This window comes from Aedes aegypti, chromosome 3, assembly GCF_002204515.2.
Source record: "Aedes aegypti strain LVP_AGWG chromosome 3, AaegL5.0 Primary Assembly, whole genome shotgun sequence".
NCBI lineage: Eukaryota > Metazoa > Arthropoda > Insecta > Diptera > Culicidae > Aedes > Aedes aegypti.
Window position 1 is genome coordinate 245,458,079 of NC_035109.1, and position 16,283 is coordinate 245,474,361.

At 37.2% G+C, this 16,283-nt stretch overlaps 1 protein-coding gene across 13 annotated transcripts in view; it reads left to right on the forward strand.

Annotated features, from left to right (window-relative positions):
• The window catches only part of LOC5566589 (probable phospholipid-transporting ATPase IA), a 328,884-nt gene that overhangs the window by 270,616 nt on the left and 41,985 nt on the right, over positions 1–16,283 (forward strand). For 11 of the 13 annotated variants that reach the window (XM_021853384.1, XM_021853375.1, XM_021853378.1 and 8 more), the window contains 6 exons: positions 1,267–1,403; positions 1,475–1,594; positions 1,668–1,860; positions 1,930–2,048; positions 2,117–2,251; positions 7,626–7,685. In XM_021853384.1, coding sequence (XP_021709076.1) covers positions 1,267–1,403; positions 1,475–1,594; positions 1,668–1,860; positions 1,930–2,048; positions 2,117–2,251; positions 7,626–7,685 — 764 coding nt within the window. Of the gene's footprint in view, positions 1–1,266; positions 1,404–1,474; positions 1,595–1,667; positions 1,861–1,929; positions 2,049–2,116; positions 2,252–7,625; positions 7,686–8,892; positions 8,965–16,283 lie in introns of all 13 variants that reach the window. The other 2 variants (XM_021853376.1, XM_021853379.1) reach the window with 1 other exon arrangement.

Below are 16,283 nucleotides of genomic sequence, written 5' to 3' on the forward strand. Positions count from 1 at the left end.
CGGCTGATTTTGCAGAGCTTGATTGAACCTTCATATAAGTGTGATAAGCGGCTCCGTTTTGCTTAAAACCTATGAGCTAGTATTGATATAAGTTGTCTCTAACCGATGCAAAAAATTTCTTCCTCAAAAATCTGTAATAGGCCTCTGTATTTATTTTTTATTCAACCTTAACAAAAAATAAAGGCATATCAAACCTATAAGACGCAAATGCCCTCAAAACTATCACCCTAACAAAATATTTTATTGTGATCATGAAAAACACGTTCTCTAAGAACTCCTCCATCCTCTGATACCAAACAAACTAAAATTGTCAACAATAAAGTGTGATTTTTGATGGTGGAAAGTTTATCACCAGAGTATAGAGCGCTGCATATGACGAGCCTAACCTCACTTATTTGACAGCTGCTGGTCCTATTGTTTACGTTTCGTACTTAGTCGTTTTTTCCATCATTTTTTCATCTTCGCATTTCTATCACCAGCATGCTGATGGTGACGATTTTCCATGGTAGGAAGATAGAATAATACGATCCGTGGGTATCTGCAGTGGATTTGACCTCTCCTCGTAGCAAACTTTCACGAAATTAAGAATGATTCGAAAAAAGTACTAAGTCCAAACTGTAAACAACAGGACCAGTACCTGTCAAAATTGATGCGTGACGTCACAGTGCAGTGGAGTATACGACAATCAGACGCTGTTTCTAGCTTTGGGCGGACAAAACCTTTGAACTTATTTGCTTTATAACATTATCTAAGACAGTAAGAGAAATATGACAAAAATTATCCTTGATAGCGAAGTTGTGTCAGAATACACTGCATTAATCAGAAATTACATTCACTATCAAAAACAATGAAACTAACGCTTGTGGATGCTATATTCACGTTCAAACAATTTTCGCATTTTTTTTATGGGCCATACTGTACAGTTACGGTCAAAACAATAAGACCATCTCAAAAAAAATATATAACCGAGCTATTTTCTTATTTTCTTTCTAAAATATTCGTCTATAAATGAGCGTATGCCCCCCTCTCCCCGTCATTTATGGATGATCCCTAATGATCCTTTTTGTCAAATCACAAATTTATATAAGAAAACTATAACTAATAATATTAGAATGAATATTAGAATGAAAACCAATAATATTAGAATAATATTAGAATGAAAACCAATAAAATTAACGCGTTCAACTTTTTTGCTGGGGTGGTCTTTTTGTTTGGTCCGTAACTATTAGGTATATTGATTATTCTGACTCTCATTTTCCATTACAGTTCAGCTATTTACGAAAGTTGCTGTTGGTGCACGGGGCGTGGAACTACAGCCGGATGTGCAAGTTGATCCTGTACAGTTTCTACAAAAACATCTGTCTCTACGTGATAGAACTGTGGTTTGCCATCTATTCCGGATGGTGAGTTTGACTGCGTCATTCTGTGTTCTCAATATGTTAAAATTGCTCTTGCATCTCATCTTTCCTCTTAGGTCCGGCCAAATTCTATTCGAACGATGGACAATCGGTTTGTACAATGTGTTCTTCACTGCGTTGCCACCCTTCGCAATGGGTCTCTTTGATAAAGTGACCTCCGCGGAGCAAATGCTGAAGTACGTTCTAACACTCGTAATGATAAAGAGATTCTATTATCCTGACCGTATCCGTTTTATTTTTCTTGAACAGAGAACCAAGGCTCTACGAACCATCCCAAAGTGCCCAACTATTTAACGTTAAAGTATTCTGGTACTGGATTTTCAACGCTCTGGTCCACTCGGTGATCTTATACTGGCTGCCAATGTTTTCGTACCAAGGCGACGTAATCTGGGGAAATGGTCGCGACGGTGGTTATCTAGTGTTAGGAAATATAGTTTATACAGTAAGTTTGGACAATATTCTTGAACGCCATACGAATGGATTTTATCAAACTGCCCTTCTGTTTTTTTAGTATGTAGTTGTTACTGTATGTCTGAAGGCTGGTCTGGTGACAAACTCCTGGACATGGCTGACGCATTGCTCCATCTGGGGCTCCATAGTGCTGTGGTTTATGTTTATATTTATTTATAGGTAAAATTCTCACGAATAAGTGTCAATTATAGCAAACCTGACGCCAATATTTCACTTCATAATTGCAGCAATATCTGGCCAACGTTACCGGTGGGAGCGGTATTCACCGGTATGGATGATATGATTTTCTCGTCGCCCGCATTTTGGTTGGGTTTGTTCCTGATACCGATTACGGCATTGCTGCCCGATGTTGTAGTCAAAGTGTAAGTATTCTACAGTTTTCTAAGCCACCTGATCGAATATCCAACCTGATTTGCCAATCACAGCTTGTCAAGAATACATTGCTTCAAGTTTACTCGGAAGATCAGTGAAGTCGAAGTGTTCTTTCAAATCAAGCCCATGAAAAAATGTTCGGCGTGTATGATAGGGAATGATTGTGTTCGCACCCGTACCCCTGAATTACCACGATCATGTGCCTCGCTTCGTAGATAGTTATCAACAATATATGATAATTAAAACTTCAGTTACACTAATTACTTGACCAACTAAGTGGTCTTGACATATATAGATATAGGAAACCGGAACTTTCAGTAGGTAGTTCCGCAAGATGACCTCATAAGACATCCAAGTGACCATTTAAGATCCAGTTTGGGTATTCCGTTTACGGGTCCAGAAGACCAATCCAATATTTGGGTCTGGAATTTCATTTCACACTTTTAAGCGAAGTATGCACCTCAACAGAAAAGTAATCGCCTATCTGGATGCGTGGAAAATTTCTTGCAAGAAATGATCAAGGAAAGCATTTTTCTTTGATCGCAGTACGCAGTTGAAAAGAAATATCATTTCAAATGAAGCTCACTGTAGAAAATTTCTAGACCATTTCTTCCACAGAAATTTTTACTTTTCTTGAGCGGAACAGCATACTTAGCTTTAGGAAAAAAACCTTGTGAAGCATTAATGCAAATTTCAAGAATATTCGTATCATGAAAAACATTGAATTCAACTGTTTCGTAAATGAAAAGTTTCTTGATCGGATTTAAGGTCACCTTACATTTTTTAAATAAGCCGTTCAAAATTCCGATGACAAACCCGGAAGGGTTAGGATGTGTGTTCTGAATGAATTAATTGATAGATACTGAGGAGAATTCTAGAAGGATTCTGATGAAAATCCAGAGAGTGTTCTGATGTGAATCTTGAGAGAGTTCTGATGAGAGTCCTGAGAAGATTCTGATGAGAATCCTGAGAAGAGAATACTGAGAATACCTAGAGGATTCTGATGAGAATCCTGAGTAGATTCTGATAACATCCTAAGAGGATTCTGATAAGATACTGATAGGATTATGATGGGAATCCTGAGAGAATTCTGATGAGAATCCTGAGATAATTCTGACGAGAATCCTGAGAGAATTCTGATAAAAATCCTAAGAGGATTCTGATGAGAATCATGAGAGGATTCTGATGATAATCCTAAGAGGATTTTGATGAGAATGCTGAGAGGATTCTGATAAAAATCCTGAGAGGATTCTTGTGAGAATCCTGAGAAAATTCTGATGAGTATCTGAAGAGGATTCTAATGAAAATCCTAAAAGAATTCTGATGAGAATCCTGAGAGGATTCTAATGACAATCTTGAGAGGATTCTGATGAGAATCCTGAGAGAGTTCTGATGAGAATCTTGAGAGAATTCCGATGAGAATCTTGAGAGGATTCTGATGAGAATCCTGAGAGGATTTTAATGAGAATCTTGAGAGGATTATGATGGGAATCCTGAGAGGAATCCGATAAGAATCCTGAGAGAATTTTAATGAGAATCCTGAGAGGAATTCGATAAGAATCCTGAGAGGATTTTGATGAGAACCCTGAGAGGATTCTGATGAAAATCCTGAGAGGATTCTGATGCTTCTTATGAAAAACCTAAGAGGATTCTGATGAGAATCATAAAAGGATTCTGATGATATTCCTAAGAGGATTCTGATGAGAATGCTGAGACGATTCTGATGAGAACCCTGAGAGAACTTTTATGAGAAATCTAAGAAAATTCTGATGAGAATCCGAAGAGGATTCTAATGAGAATCCTAAGAGGATTCTGATGAGAATCCTGAGAGGATTCTGAAGATAATCTTGAGAGGATTCTGATGAGAATCCTGAGAGGATTCAGATGAGAATGCCGAAACGATGCTGATGAGAATCCTGAGAGGATTATGATGAGAATCCTGAGAGGAATCCGATGAGATCCTTAGAGGATTTTAATGAGAATCCTGAGGGGATTCTGATGAGAATCTTGAGAGGATTCTGATGAGAATGCCGAGAGGTTGAGAATGATGAGAGGTTTCTTACGAAAAATCTAAGAGGATTCTGATAAGAATCCTGAGAGGATTCTGATGAGAATGCGAGAATCTTGAGTGGAATATGATGAGAATCTTGAGAGAATTCTGATGAGAATCCTGAGAGAATTCTGATGAGAATCCTGAGGGATTTTTGATGAGAATCCTGAGAGAATTCTGATGAGAATCCTGAGAGAATTCTGATGAGAATCCTGAGAGAATTCTGATGAGAATCCTGAGAGAATTCTGATGAGAATCCTGAGAGAATTCTATTGAGAATCCTGAGAGATATCTGATGAGAATCCTGAGAGAATTCTGATGAGAATCCTGAGAGAATTCTGATGAGAATCCTGAGAGAATTCTGATGAGAATCCTGAGAGGATTCTGATGAAAATCCTGAGAGGATTCTGATGAGAATCCTGAGAGGATTCTGATGAGAATCCTGAGAAAATTGTGATGAGAATCATGCGTGGAATATGATGAGAATCTTTAGAGGATTATGATAATAATATTGAGAGGATTCTGATGAGAATCCTGAGAGGATTTTGATAAGAATCTTGAGAGGATTCTGATGATAATCCAGAAAAGATTCTGATGAGAATCTTGAGAGGATTGTGATGAGAATCTTGAGAGGATTATGATGAGAATCTTCAGAGGAATACGATGAGAATTCTGATGAGAATCCTGAGAGGATAAGGTGAGAATCCTGAGAGGATTCTGATGAGAATCCTGACAGGATTTTGATAATAATCTTGAGAGGATTCTGATAAGAATCCCGAGAGGATTCTGATGAGAATCCCTAGAGAATTCTGATGAGAATCCTGAGAGAATTCTGATGAGAATCCCGTGAGAATTCTGATGAGAATCCCTAGAGGATTCTGATGAGAATCCTGAGAGAATTCTGATGAGAATCCCTAGAGGATTCTGATGAGAAACCCTAGATGATTCTGCTGAGAATCCCTAGAGGCAGTGATGCATTTTAAACTGAATCCTGAGAGGATTCTGTCGAGAATCCTGAGAGGATTCTGTTGAGAATCCTGAGAGAATTCTCTTGAGAATCCCGATGAGAATGTTGAGAGGATTCTGATGTGAATGCCGAGAGGATTCTGTTGAGAATCCCTAGAAGATTCTGATGAGAATCCTAGAGGATTCTGATGAGAATCCCTAGAGGATTCTGATGAGAATCCCTAGAGGATTCTGATGAGAATCCCTAGAGGATTCTGATGAGAATCCCTAGAGGATTCTGATGAGAATTCCGAGAGAATTCTGATGAGAATCCCTAGATGATTCTGATGAGAATCCCTAGAGGATTCTGATGAGAATCCCTAGATGATTTTGAGGAGAATCCTTAGAGGATTCTGATGAGTATCCTGAGAGGATTCTGATGAGAATCCCTAGAGGATTCTGATGAGTATCCTGAGTGGATTCTCATGAGACTCCTGAGAGGATTCTGATGAGAATCCTGGGTGGATTTTGATGAGTATCCCGAAAGGATTCTGATGAAAATTCTGAGTGAGTTTTTTTGAGAATCCTGAGAGGTTTCTAATTCTAATGATTCTGATGAGAATCCTGAGAGAGTTCTTATGAGAATTCTGATGAGTATCCGGAGAGGTTTCTTATTCTAATGATTCTGAAGAATTCCTACTAAGAATCCTGAGAGAATTCTGAGGAGAATCCTGAGAGGATTCTGATGAGAATCCCGAGAGGATTCTGATGAGAATCCCGAAAGGATTCTGATGAGAATCCCGAGAGGATTCTGATGAGAATCCCGAGAGGATTCTGATTAGTATCCTGAGAGGATTCTGATGAGAATCCTGAAAGGTTTCTGATGATAATCCCTAGAGGATTCTGATGAGTATCCCGAGAGGATTCTGATGAGAATTGTTCGAGGATTCTGATGAGAATCCCGAGAAGATTCTGATGAGAATTCTGAGAGAGTGCGTCTGAGAATCCTGAATGGATTCTTATGAGAAATCTTAGAGAGTTCTGATAAGAATTCTGAGAGGATTCGATTTCTGATGAGAATTCTGAGAGAGTTTTGATGATAATTCTGATGAGTATTCGGAGAGGATTCTTATTCTAATGATTCTGATGAGAATCCTGAAAAAAATCCTACTAAGTAATCTGCGAGGATTTTGATGAGAATCCTGAGAGGTTGTTGTAGAGTATCCTGGTCTCTGAGAATCCTGAGAGAATTCTGATGGGAATACTCGGAGAATTTTGATGAGAATTCTGATGCGATCCTTAGCAGATGCTGACGAAATAAAACTCCAATGAGATTTTGAAAGGAGCCTTTGAAAAAATCTAAACAAATATACGCGAATTATGAGAAGATTATGGCTTGAATCTAGAAAAATATGTATACTTACACTAAAAAAACATGTCTAGTTTTCTTAGCATTTGATCAACCAAAATGTTACTTCAATGTAGAACTAGTACCGTAATTTTATATTCTTTGAAGAGCACTTGCAATATTTTAGCGGGGAAATTTTAAAACTATTCAAAACCATTTAAGCAGTCATTCAAGTCATCGTGCAAAAGTTAGTGATCACCTCTCTGTATGATTTATGTATCGTGCAAAAGTTTGGGGTCACCTGACACACATAGAATTTTTTTCGATTTCAATAGTTTATGGCATATTTGTAGTGATGAAAGTGATGGAAAGTACATAATTGGTATGAAATTTGACAGATTTTTTTTGTTATTTACAAGGGGGAAATCTTCAAACAGACCCCCTGAGAAGGTAACTCAGGGAGTGCGGGGATATCGCACCAACGACGACCTTCTAAAACCAGCCCATGCACTGTACATGAGCAATTCTTGTTGAATTACTCAAGGGGTGTACAGAGTGCACCGACATTACCCATGGCCTCAGACCCTTATCTCTCCGGGACCACCTTACGGTATTTCTTCGAGGAGGGGGCAGTGCCAGTGCTGAGAAGGTTAGGCATATTTTATCAACGTAATGTTAGAAAAATGACACAAATTCAAGTAAAAATTTGGTAAACAAAATTTTTTGTTAAGATCATCTACGAATTAATATCATTGCCTTTCGAATGAGGCATAGAGAGTTTCAATAAGACGTGTAATCACATAGATAGGGACTTGTACACTTTTGTATGTTTGCGAGGGTCATTCCAAACGTTTGCATGGTAGTGTTTAAACAATTTACTACTTCTCAGACGTTTAAAAGTTCGTTGAATCTCTCTGAATATTGTTTTTACCAAGATTCATATTAACTGCAAAAATAGCATCACTTTAATAACTATATCGAAATCTACATACCTTATAACTATTCTCTTCTACCGTAACAGGATAAAAAACAGAAATCAAAGTATTGCAACCCCTCATCCCATAAAGGAGTCTCGATCTTCGTAAGTATTATTTTATCGCTCTATATTCAAATCATCGCTATATTCTGTTCACTGTGATACAAAAGCAAAAAAAAAGTTAAACTATCCTAAAGAAGATCCAAATCCCCATTAGAATCCCAAAGTCAGTAATGGCAAAACCAAATCAATACTACAAAGCAGAGACACCCTTCCATCTACCCTTTTCAATTAGGTTAACAAGTGCCAGTTTCGGATCAATCAGACTCAGAACTCAGACTAAATTAAGTTTCATAAAAATACTCTTGTTTAAAATTACATATAATGCAGACAATTGATTTTAGTGTTCTATTCTTCTACTTTAAATCTTAGTTCGAATTTATACTTTTCGTTTGTTTTCTTATCTTAACTGTCTGGTATATTTGTCTCTGTCTGTCTTCCATCCTACGAATATCGTACTTTTAGAATAACATCTGTAGATGTTTCTTTTAGAAGGTCCCCAATTGGCTTGTTCCTCGAACAAGCAGTAGCCAGTTATTCCTTCAAAAAATAATCCAAAGAAATCATCTAGAAACGTCCCCTCTGAAAGCCCTCCCTATCTTTAGTATCCCCCTTCGTGTTGTTTTAAATGTTGTTGTTGCTGATGTTGTTTGTTTGTTCCTTTATTTACTAACTATTTTTCCTCGACGTTGATTGCTAGTTCGGTTTGGTGTTTTCTGTCATATCTTGCTTTATTGGTTTGAAAACGCGTTTTTCAATTTTTGTTCTCTCAACCATTTTGTGCTGTGATTGGAATTGTTATCCAATGCTGAAATATTTATTTACAACAACAAAAAATAAGTTTCTGTGTGTGTAATGCTGTGTGATTAAATTATTTTAACATTTTTTTTTGTCTGATAACAGTCATTGAGTTTCTGATTTGAATTTCTTTATGTTCATGATGTTTTGTTTATTTCTAAGTGTTCATTTGATTTTTCATATGCTTTTAATAACAAATCATTACTTGAAGATGCGTCCGGTATTATTATCAGAACCCTGATAGTGAAAATATACTTAAAAATAATAACGCGATAAACGAATCCATCTACGGCTACACTTCCTACTAAGGACTACATCTTACAACTCTAACTAACCCTCAACAATGTATCCGCATAACACTGCTAATAATTTCCATTTTTCATCCACATTTCTCGAACCGAACAACATCCTCCCTCGCGGATGTTATGATGTTCGATCAATAAACCAAAATTAGGTCAAGTCCGGAGATATCGGTTACCTATGTAACGATTGCGATATCGACGCACCTGAAAGTCGAAAAATACAGGTTTTTATTACAAACCCTTCTCTTGCAATTCCGAATATACAATTTTAGAACTTTTTTCTTCTCCCCCACTCATTTTACTTGCTAATGATCCTGTAGAAGTAAATAGGCAATCATTGCGATCCCTTCTCTAAGCCCCGAATCACTAAAACGCCTAACTACTAACTAATCCAAATCACCTAGCACTGTTCAGTAACACATAATATGTTACACAAAATCCAATTCTTTACTGTAACATAATCTAAGTAGATTTGTCTTTCTCACTTAACTCTTTATGCCGATATACAATGCATGTTTCGAACGACATAATTCTAAAAACAAATATTAAAACTGTTCATTACTGTTGAAGAGATTAAGCAGAAAATCAATATCTTAGATTGTTTAAGATAGAGCCTAGCCATGGTGAAGGGAAGTGCGTATATAAGGGTTTAATTTTAAGCTGTGCATATGTTTAGTACTAATAGATAAAAGAAAAAAAAAAGTTGGTAAATAGGTAAACAATATGAAAAAAAAATCACTTCATCAGTTCATCAGTTATTGTTATAAATAACAATAGGGGATTTCAAAATGAACAAAACTTTATTACACTTTCTATGTTTTTGAGCATGTGTTGCTAAACGGATTCGAATGTATCCATCTTTGAAAACACATTTCAAACATAACGTTGCAAAAACAAAGTTTTTAATGCTATAACAAAATATACTTTTACACAACCTATAAACTATCAAAACGTAGCTGGTTTAAGACCTGTGCGATACTCGCATCCAATTTTTATTTTAGAAATAAAAGAAATCAAACTTAGAAATATAGTTAGTCATGACCTTGAATTCAATATTGTGCACCCTAGTGATCCTTTATATGAGAGATAAGTGGAAGTCAAATAGAATTATTTGGCAACAGACCAGCAGTGCTGAGTTTGCTCGGTGTCGAGAATAATATTGTAACTCGGACATGACATCCTCATTGCTAAAAAGTGTATCTTATTTCTTTGAAGGTCTTTGAGCTACATTTGCAAACTAATAAACAGCCGAAAAAATCAACAACTAAATATCGCGTTGGCAAAAATTCAAAAAAGGAAAATATTTCATATATTTTGCTCTATGCAAAACAACTTTTACCGAAATAATTTCAAGCGGATTATATTACTCCTCAAGGAAAGTTCAAAATAAACAACGCATGTTCGTTTTCACAAATTTCATAACGTTGAAGGGGGTGGGTGGGTGGCCTTAAAATGTTACAGCTCATACAAAATTCGAAAAATATTCATACAAAATGCGTTACGAGGGGGTGGGTGGGTATCAAAAATGGCCATTTTTGGCGTTATGAAATTTGTTTGGCTCACACTTTGACAGCTCTCATTGCTCGATTGGCTCACACTTTGACAGAAATGTCAGCATCCGAGAATCTCTCTTATAAAGGATCACTAGTGCACCCCTAGAAGCTGCTGTGAAACTTAAAACGTAATTGTCAAAGTAGAAGGCGATGACATGGTTATTAAAAATGACCGTAGAGGTTATTGGCCCAGATATCCGTAGTGGTAAACACCAGCTATTTAGCAAGACCAAGCTGAGGGTCGTGGGTTCTAATCCCAACGGTTGAGGATCTTTTTGCAATGGAAATTTTCTTGATTCTTCGTGCCTGCCACACGATGTACGATTGCAAAAATGGTCGATTGGCAAAAAAAGCACTCAATTAATAACTGTGGAAGTGCTTATAGTAGCACTAAGCTCAGAAGCAATGCCAGAGATGTCATCAATTCAAATGAACACGCCTCAAAATACGATTGATTTGGAGCTGCCGAAGAGGTTCACCAGCAGTTGTTATGGGAAAGTTGCCGAAGAGAATGAGCCTGCCGACAATAGTCACACTGACAAGTGATGTTCACAGCGTTGTAAAAACGATTCCAAAAGTATTTTGACCAGGGCTGGAAAGCGTCAATGTAAAGACAGGGTGTCGCGCGACTTTTACATAGATGCTTCCCTCACTGTCATCGGACGGCGAGACAATGACAGAGATTTTCTACAAATTCTCTTTCATTTTTTCGTCGCTATGGCCTTTGAGGGAATCACAAACTTGACTATTTTAAGTTCATTATCTGGTATAATTGGTATTTATATCGCTGGAATCAGGGAAGGATATCCACTAAACGTATCATACACATTTACTCCTCGAAATTGTCCAAAATGAGATAGAAATTTGGATTGCAAAACACATTCAAATTGCTCTCATGAGAGGCCGTCATTGCGACTTGACGAAGTGAGCACATGAAATATAGTTTCGACTAGTGACAGTGAAAAGACTCGTTTCATCAGTGTCGCAAGCCAGTCATGATACTTAACAACCCTGATTTTGACAAGTCTGTCGGTGTGAATCGATAGAGGATTGAGCAACGCATAAATGTAAACAGACAAACATGGAATTTGTCAGCTGATATCCGAGAAAATTACAAAAGAAGAGCGGCATCGGCTTAGACTGCCGAGAATACATAAGTTCCCCTATTTTTAGCGGTAAAAATGAAGCTGCCGGTAGAGGGTTTAATAAGCAACAATCATCAATGTCTCGTATAAATTTCAATGACTGCCTACTTTGCCTTAAGAAAAATCAGTTTGCTTCGTACTGACAAACTATCAGCAAACTTTATGCATGTAAGCAAACATAGTGATACTTTTCTGAATGAATACGAAATATGACGACTGAGATTTATTGCATTGAAATTATGGTTTTCCATGTCAACATGGTTGCCGAAACGAATGATGGACTCCATAGCCTTAACAAAGTACAAACATATTCATCAAAAATCTTTGATCTTATTTACTTCTGGTAGTCCTCTTGGGAGCGTTTCTGCGATTGTCTCCAGTTTATCCCACATTTCTTATAGTTCTTGTTCCACTTGGTAAATCGTGGGCTTTGTAGCCGTGCGGTTAGTGTCACCGAGGCATTTAGCCGCATCGTGCTAAGGAGTGTGGGTTCGATTCCCACCTCAGGCTGAAAACTTTGCGAGAGGACTGTTTTCCGACTGTGCCACTGGGTGTTGCATGCTAGTCCGTTGTCTAGTGTGATGCTTCCTTCAAAGGGCAAACAGCCCACTGGAAGCATTAACGTGTAGTGTCTTTAAAAAAAAAAAAAAAAAAAAAAAAAAAAAAAAAAAAAAAAAAAAAAAAAAAAAAAAAAAAAAAAAAAAAAAAAAAAAAAAAAAACAATCCTAGCTCGCGGCGCTTCTTTGCGTCTTCTACCTCAAAAATTTAAGGACATGAAATGTGGATTGGAGCGAGAATTTATATTTTTCATGTGGTCGGTGTTTAGCCAGACCAAAGACGAAATAAAAACCTTCATGTTCCTTGCAGTTGCCCAAAATTTTATGGAACATAAGATGATAGAGCCAAATCTAGAATTCCGTGAAAAGTGTACTGCGAACTGTCAAACTTGGGTACCTTTTGCAGTATCAAGGGATCATATGCAAGAATTTTTCAATATTTGAAATGTTTTCTTCAGAAGTGTGTAACATTTAGCAAATTGCATAAACAAAATATTCAGCGTCGGAGAAGCAGAATCAGACTGGTTAGGCAAAAATAAACGTCGTGTTCCAGGCATTGCAGAATTTGCTCTCATTTGATTTTTAAGCACGATCAAAGCAAGCGAAGAAAAACATTCCATCTGTTGTGGTCCGTGATCAGCAATGTATCGCAAGTTGTAACAAGTCTGATACATAAATAGGAACAGCAAACGAGAGCCCGAAAGAGAGAGCGATGATAAAATCTATTTTTCTCGCTTGTTTACCGTTGGGGATAGGTGTTTTACTTTGCTGGCACGATAGCAATAGTGTCCCCCATGATTGGAGCTTGTTTAAATGGTTTTTATCATGCACTGCTATCCCCCCCCCATCTGATCAAAGTTGTAGCAGTATACGATAAACAGTCTCTCGTAATGTGCTGCATATTATGATAGTTACAGAGAGCGATACGTGAGAGATTCTCTCAATTTTCTCAGGATTCAATCCATGTCGTGTTCTATTGCAGCTGTTACGCGCCCTCAAGGTGGTCGATTAAGGAATTTTCCCACACAAGTCGACAGGTGATATCCGAACTAGCTAATCGGTAGCCAGTAGTGATAGCTGGTGACTTCAAAGCATGGGCAGTGGAGTGGGGTAGCCGCTGAACCAGCAAAGAGGCCAACTATTGTTGGAATCCCTGGCCGCATTAAATTTTGAGCTGGCAGATGTGGGTAAAGTGAACACCTTCCGCAGAAATGGCGCAGAATCGATTATCGACTTGGCATTCTGTAGTCCAACGTTATGGGGATCATGAACTGGCGCGTTGATGACGATTATACTCATAGCGATCATCAAGCGATTCGCTATAGACGGATTCCATGTCAAATCGGTCAATCACAGAACTCGACCATCTTCGATTTGGATTAAATTTTGCACATGTTTTTGGTATGGTAGAATAAGTGTTTTCCATAGAAAAAATGATCATTTTGACTCAAGTGTAACTTTTGAAAATGGCCTATAAATTTTTGTATGCGACTTATTTGAAAAATTCTAACTCAGAAACTGTTGATTTTAGAGAAAAGTGTTCTATGAAGAAGTTGTAGTGAACCGTTTGGACCATAAAAAAATATACACTGGAAAAATATTTTATTTATTTTCATAAAAAAATCAAAAATAAAACCCAAATTTTTAAATACACAAAACCCCCATTTTTGATATTTTTTAAATTTTCACTATAGAATCTTTATAGTAAACAGATAATTTTGACAAAGTTTCATGATGGAGAAATTTAAAAAAAAAGTTTTTCTAAGAACAACTTTTGGTCGATTTTCAAAATTTTGTTTTTTTTGTCAAAAGCATGATTAAATGATTCGAAGCCATAATGATTATATCAATAGTTTCTCTAGAAGTAGCCATTTCCAAATTATATCAAGTTTAATGCCAAAAATATTGTTTAAATATTAAAATAGGCTTTTTCTACGAGTTATTCGCGTTTCTCCATTAATAATAATAATACGATTTCGAGAGTAAAGACCATATTTCTTTTCACTTACTTATATTCCTTGATGGAGAATCGCGAATAACTAATGAAAATGGCCTATTTTAATATTCAAATAATATTTTTTGCATTAAACTCGATATAATTCGAAAATGGCTACCTCTAGAGAAATTATTCATATAATCATTATGGCTTAGAATCATTTCAAGATGCTTACTGTATCATCGGAACGTGTTTATTTTGATAAAAAATCAAAATTTTGAAAATCGACCAAAAGTTGTTCCTAGAAAAAATTTTTTGTTAAAAAATTCTCCATCATGAAACTTTGTCCCAAACATCTGTTTACTATCAAGATTCTATGGTGAAAATTTAAAAAATATTAAAAATGGGGTTTTTGTGTAATTTAAAATTTAGGTTTTATTTTTGATTTTTTTATGAAAATAAATAAAATATTTTTTCAGTGTATATTTTTTCTTATAGTCCAAACGGTTCACTACAACTTCTTCATAGAACACTTTTTTCTAAAATCAACAGTTTCGGAGATAGAATTTTTCAAATAAGTTGCATACAAAAATTTATAGGCCATTTTCAAAAGTTACACTTGAGTCAAAATGATCAATTTTTCTATGGAAAACACTTATTCTACCATACCAAAAACATGAGCAAAATTTAATCCAAATCGAAGACTATCGAGCACGATTTTTATTTTTTTCGACTCATTCTGGATGGAATTCGTCTATAGTATAATGTTTGGCGGACGGAGGGCAGTGCGATGTAACACCATACCCTATTCCGAGGTTGGAAAACAGCGCGCTTCGACGGTCGAACGGAATACTCTGGACCAAAACAATGAAGAGCTAGTTGCTGTGATACCACGAGCGTGTGATGCTTCCATGTCGAGAAAACCACTCCCAGAGAGAACAGTCCGCCGGTGTACTGGAGGTGTAAATCAATTCTCGAAAACTTATTCATATAGACTCAAGTCAAAAAAGTATACAAACTTACTTTATCGATCCTACGTGTTTCGCAGACGAAATTCTACACGTTTTGCTCTGAACCAAATCGATTTTTCACTTTTAGAACGTTAAATCTTCGGATTTACAAAACGACGAAAGTAAGATTTTCAACTTTCGACACCTAACCAATACTTTCGCCCCGCTGTATGGAGAGACAAAGTGACTTAACCACGAATCAAAACAAAACACTACTTGAGCCGATTTTACACTGGTAGAAAAACGTCGCAAGTAACTGAATGAAACGGCTTATCATTTTGTCATAAAATTTTTGTGTGAAATAATAGGAACTCCATAGTTTTTGAACGCGAGCTCATTGTATGCAAAATTTAAGCAATGTACACGTTGAAAAAATGTTAAAAAGGTGATTCATTTTAAAACAGTTTTAGAAGACAGGTTGTGAATCTTCTGAATTAATTTTCTCAAAACCGTATGGAAGTTACTTACGTCGATTTGAAAAAGTAATCGAGAATTGCTAACCTAGACGAAGAACACAACGCGCACGCATAGAAGCACAAAGAGAAGAACGCGGTGCACCATTCAGAGAAGCAAAGTTAGCTCTCAAAAAGAAAATCAAGAGTCGAAAACGGGCATGTTATCATATTCTATGCCAGAGTGTCAACTCGAGTCCATGGGGTGACACCTACAGAGTGGTAATGGCCAAGACCATAGGTGCCATAGCGCCCCTAGAGAAGTCACCCGAGTTGCTGCGATCGATAATCGATGTACCTTCCCGCATCATCCCACAAACCCATGGCTCCAAATAAGGTACCGGGACCCGATGTTATCCCGAATGTTGCCCTAACAGCGGCAGTCCAATGAGAATATATACCGAGGTGAGGAAGACGACATTTAGTGTGAGTGACATCCGTGTACGGTGCAAAATATATCACAACTACAAGCAAGTGAGCTCCCATAAGAAGCCGTGTAAAATAGTGACGTATTAGATTTTTGTTTACGTTTGTTCTTGTTACTAATACATAGCCTTTGCTTCTTCTTCCACACCTTAGTATATATTCTCATTGGCGGCAGTCAATGCGGATCCGGACATGTTCAGAAGCGCGATGCAACGCTGCTGAAGCGACATAAATTGCTACCAAAGGCGGGGAATCCACAAGGTGACCCGTAGGCGCATAGACCTATCTGTCTACTAGATAGGACGGACAAGTTGTTAGAGAGGTTGATCCTAAATAGGCTAGTACCGTACACGGAAGGTGCGGCCGGCCCGTCCAACAACCAGTTTGGATTCAGTAAAGGTAAATCGACTCTGGACGCTATCCAGTCGGTCGTTCAGACAATTTTAGAGTTGACAGCAATGTAC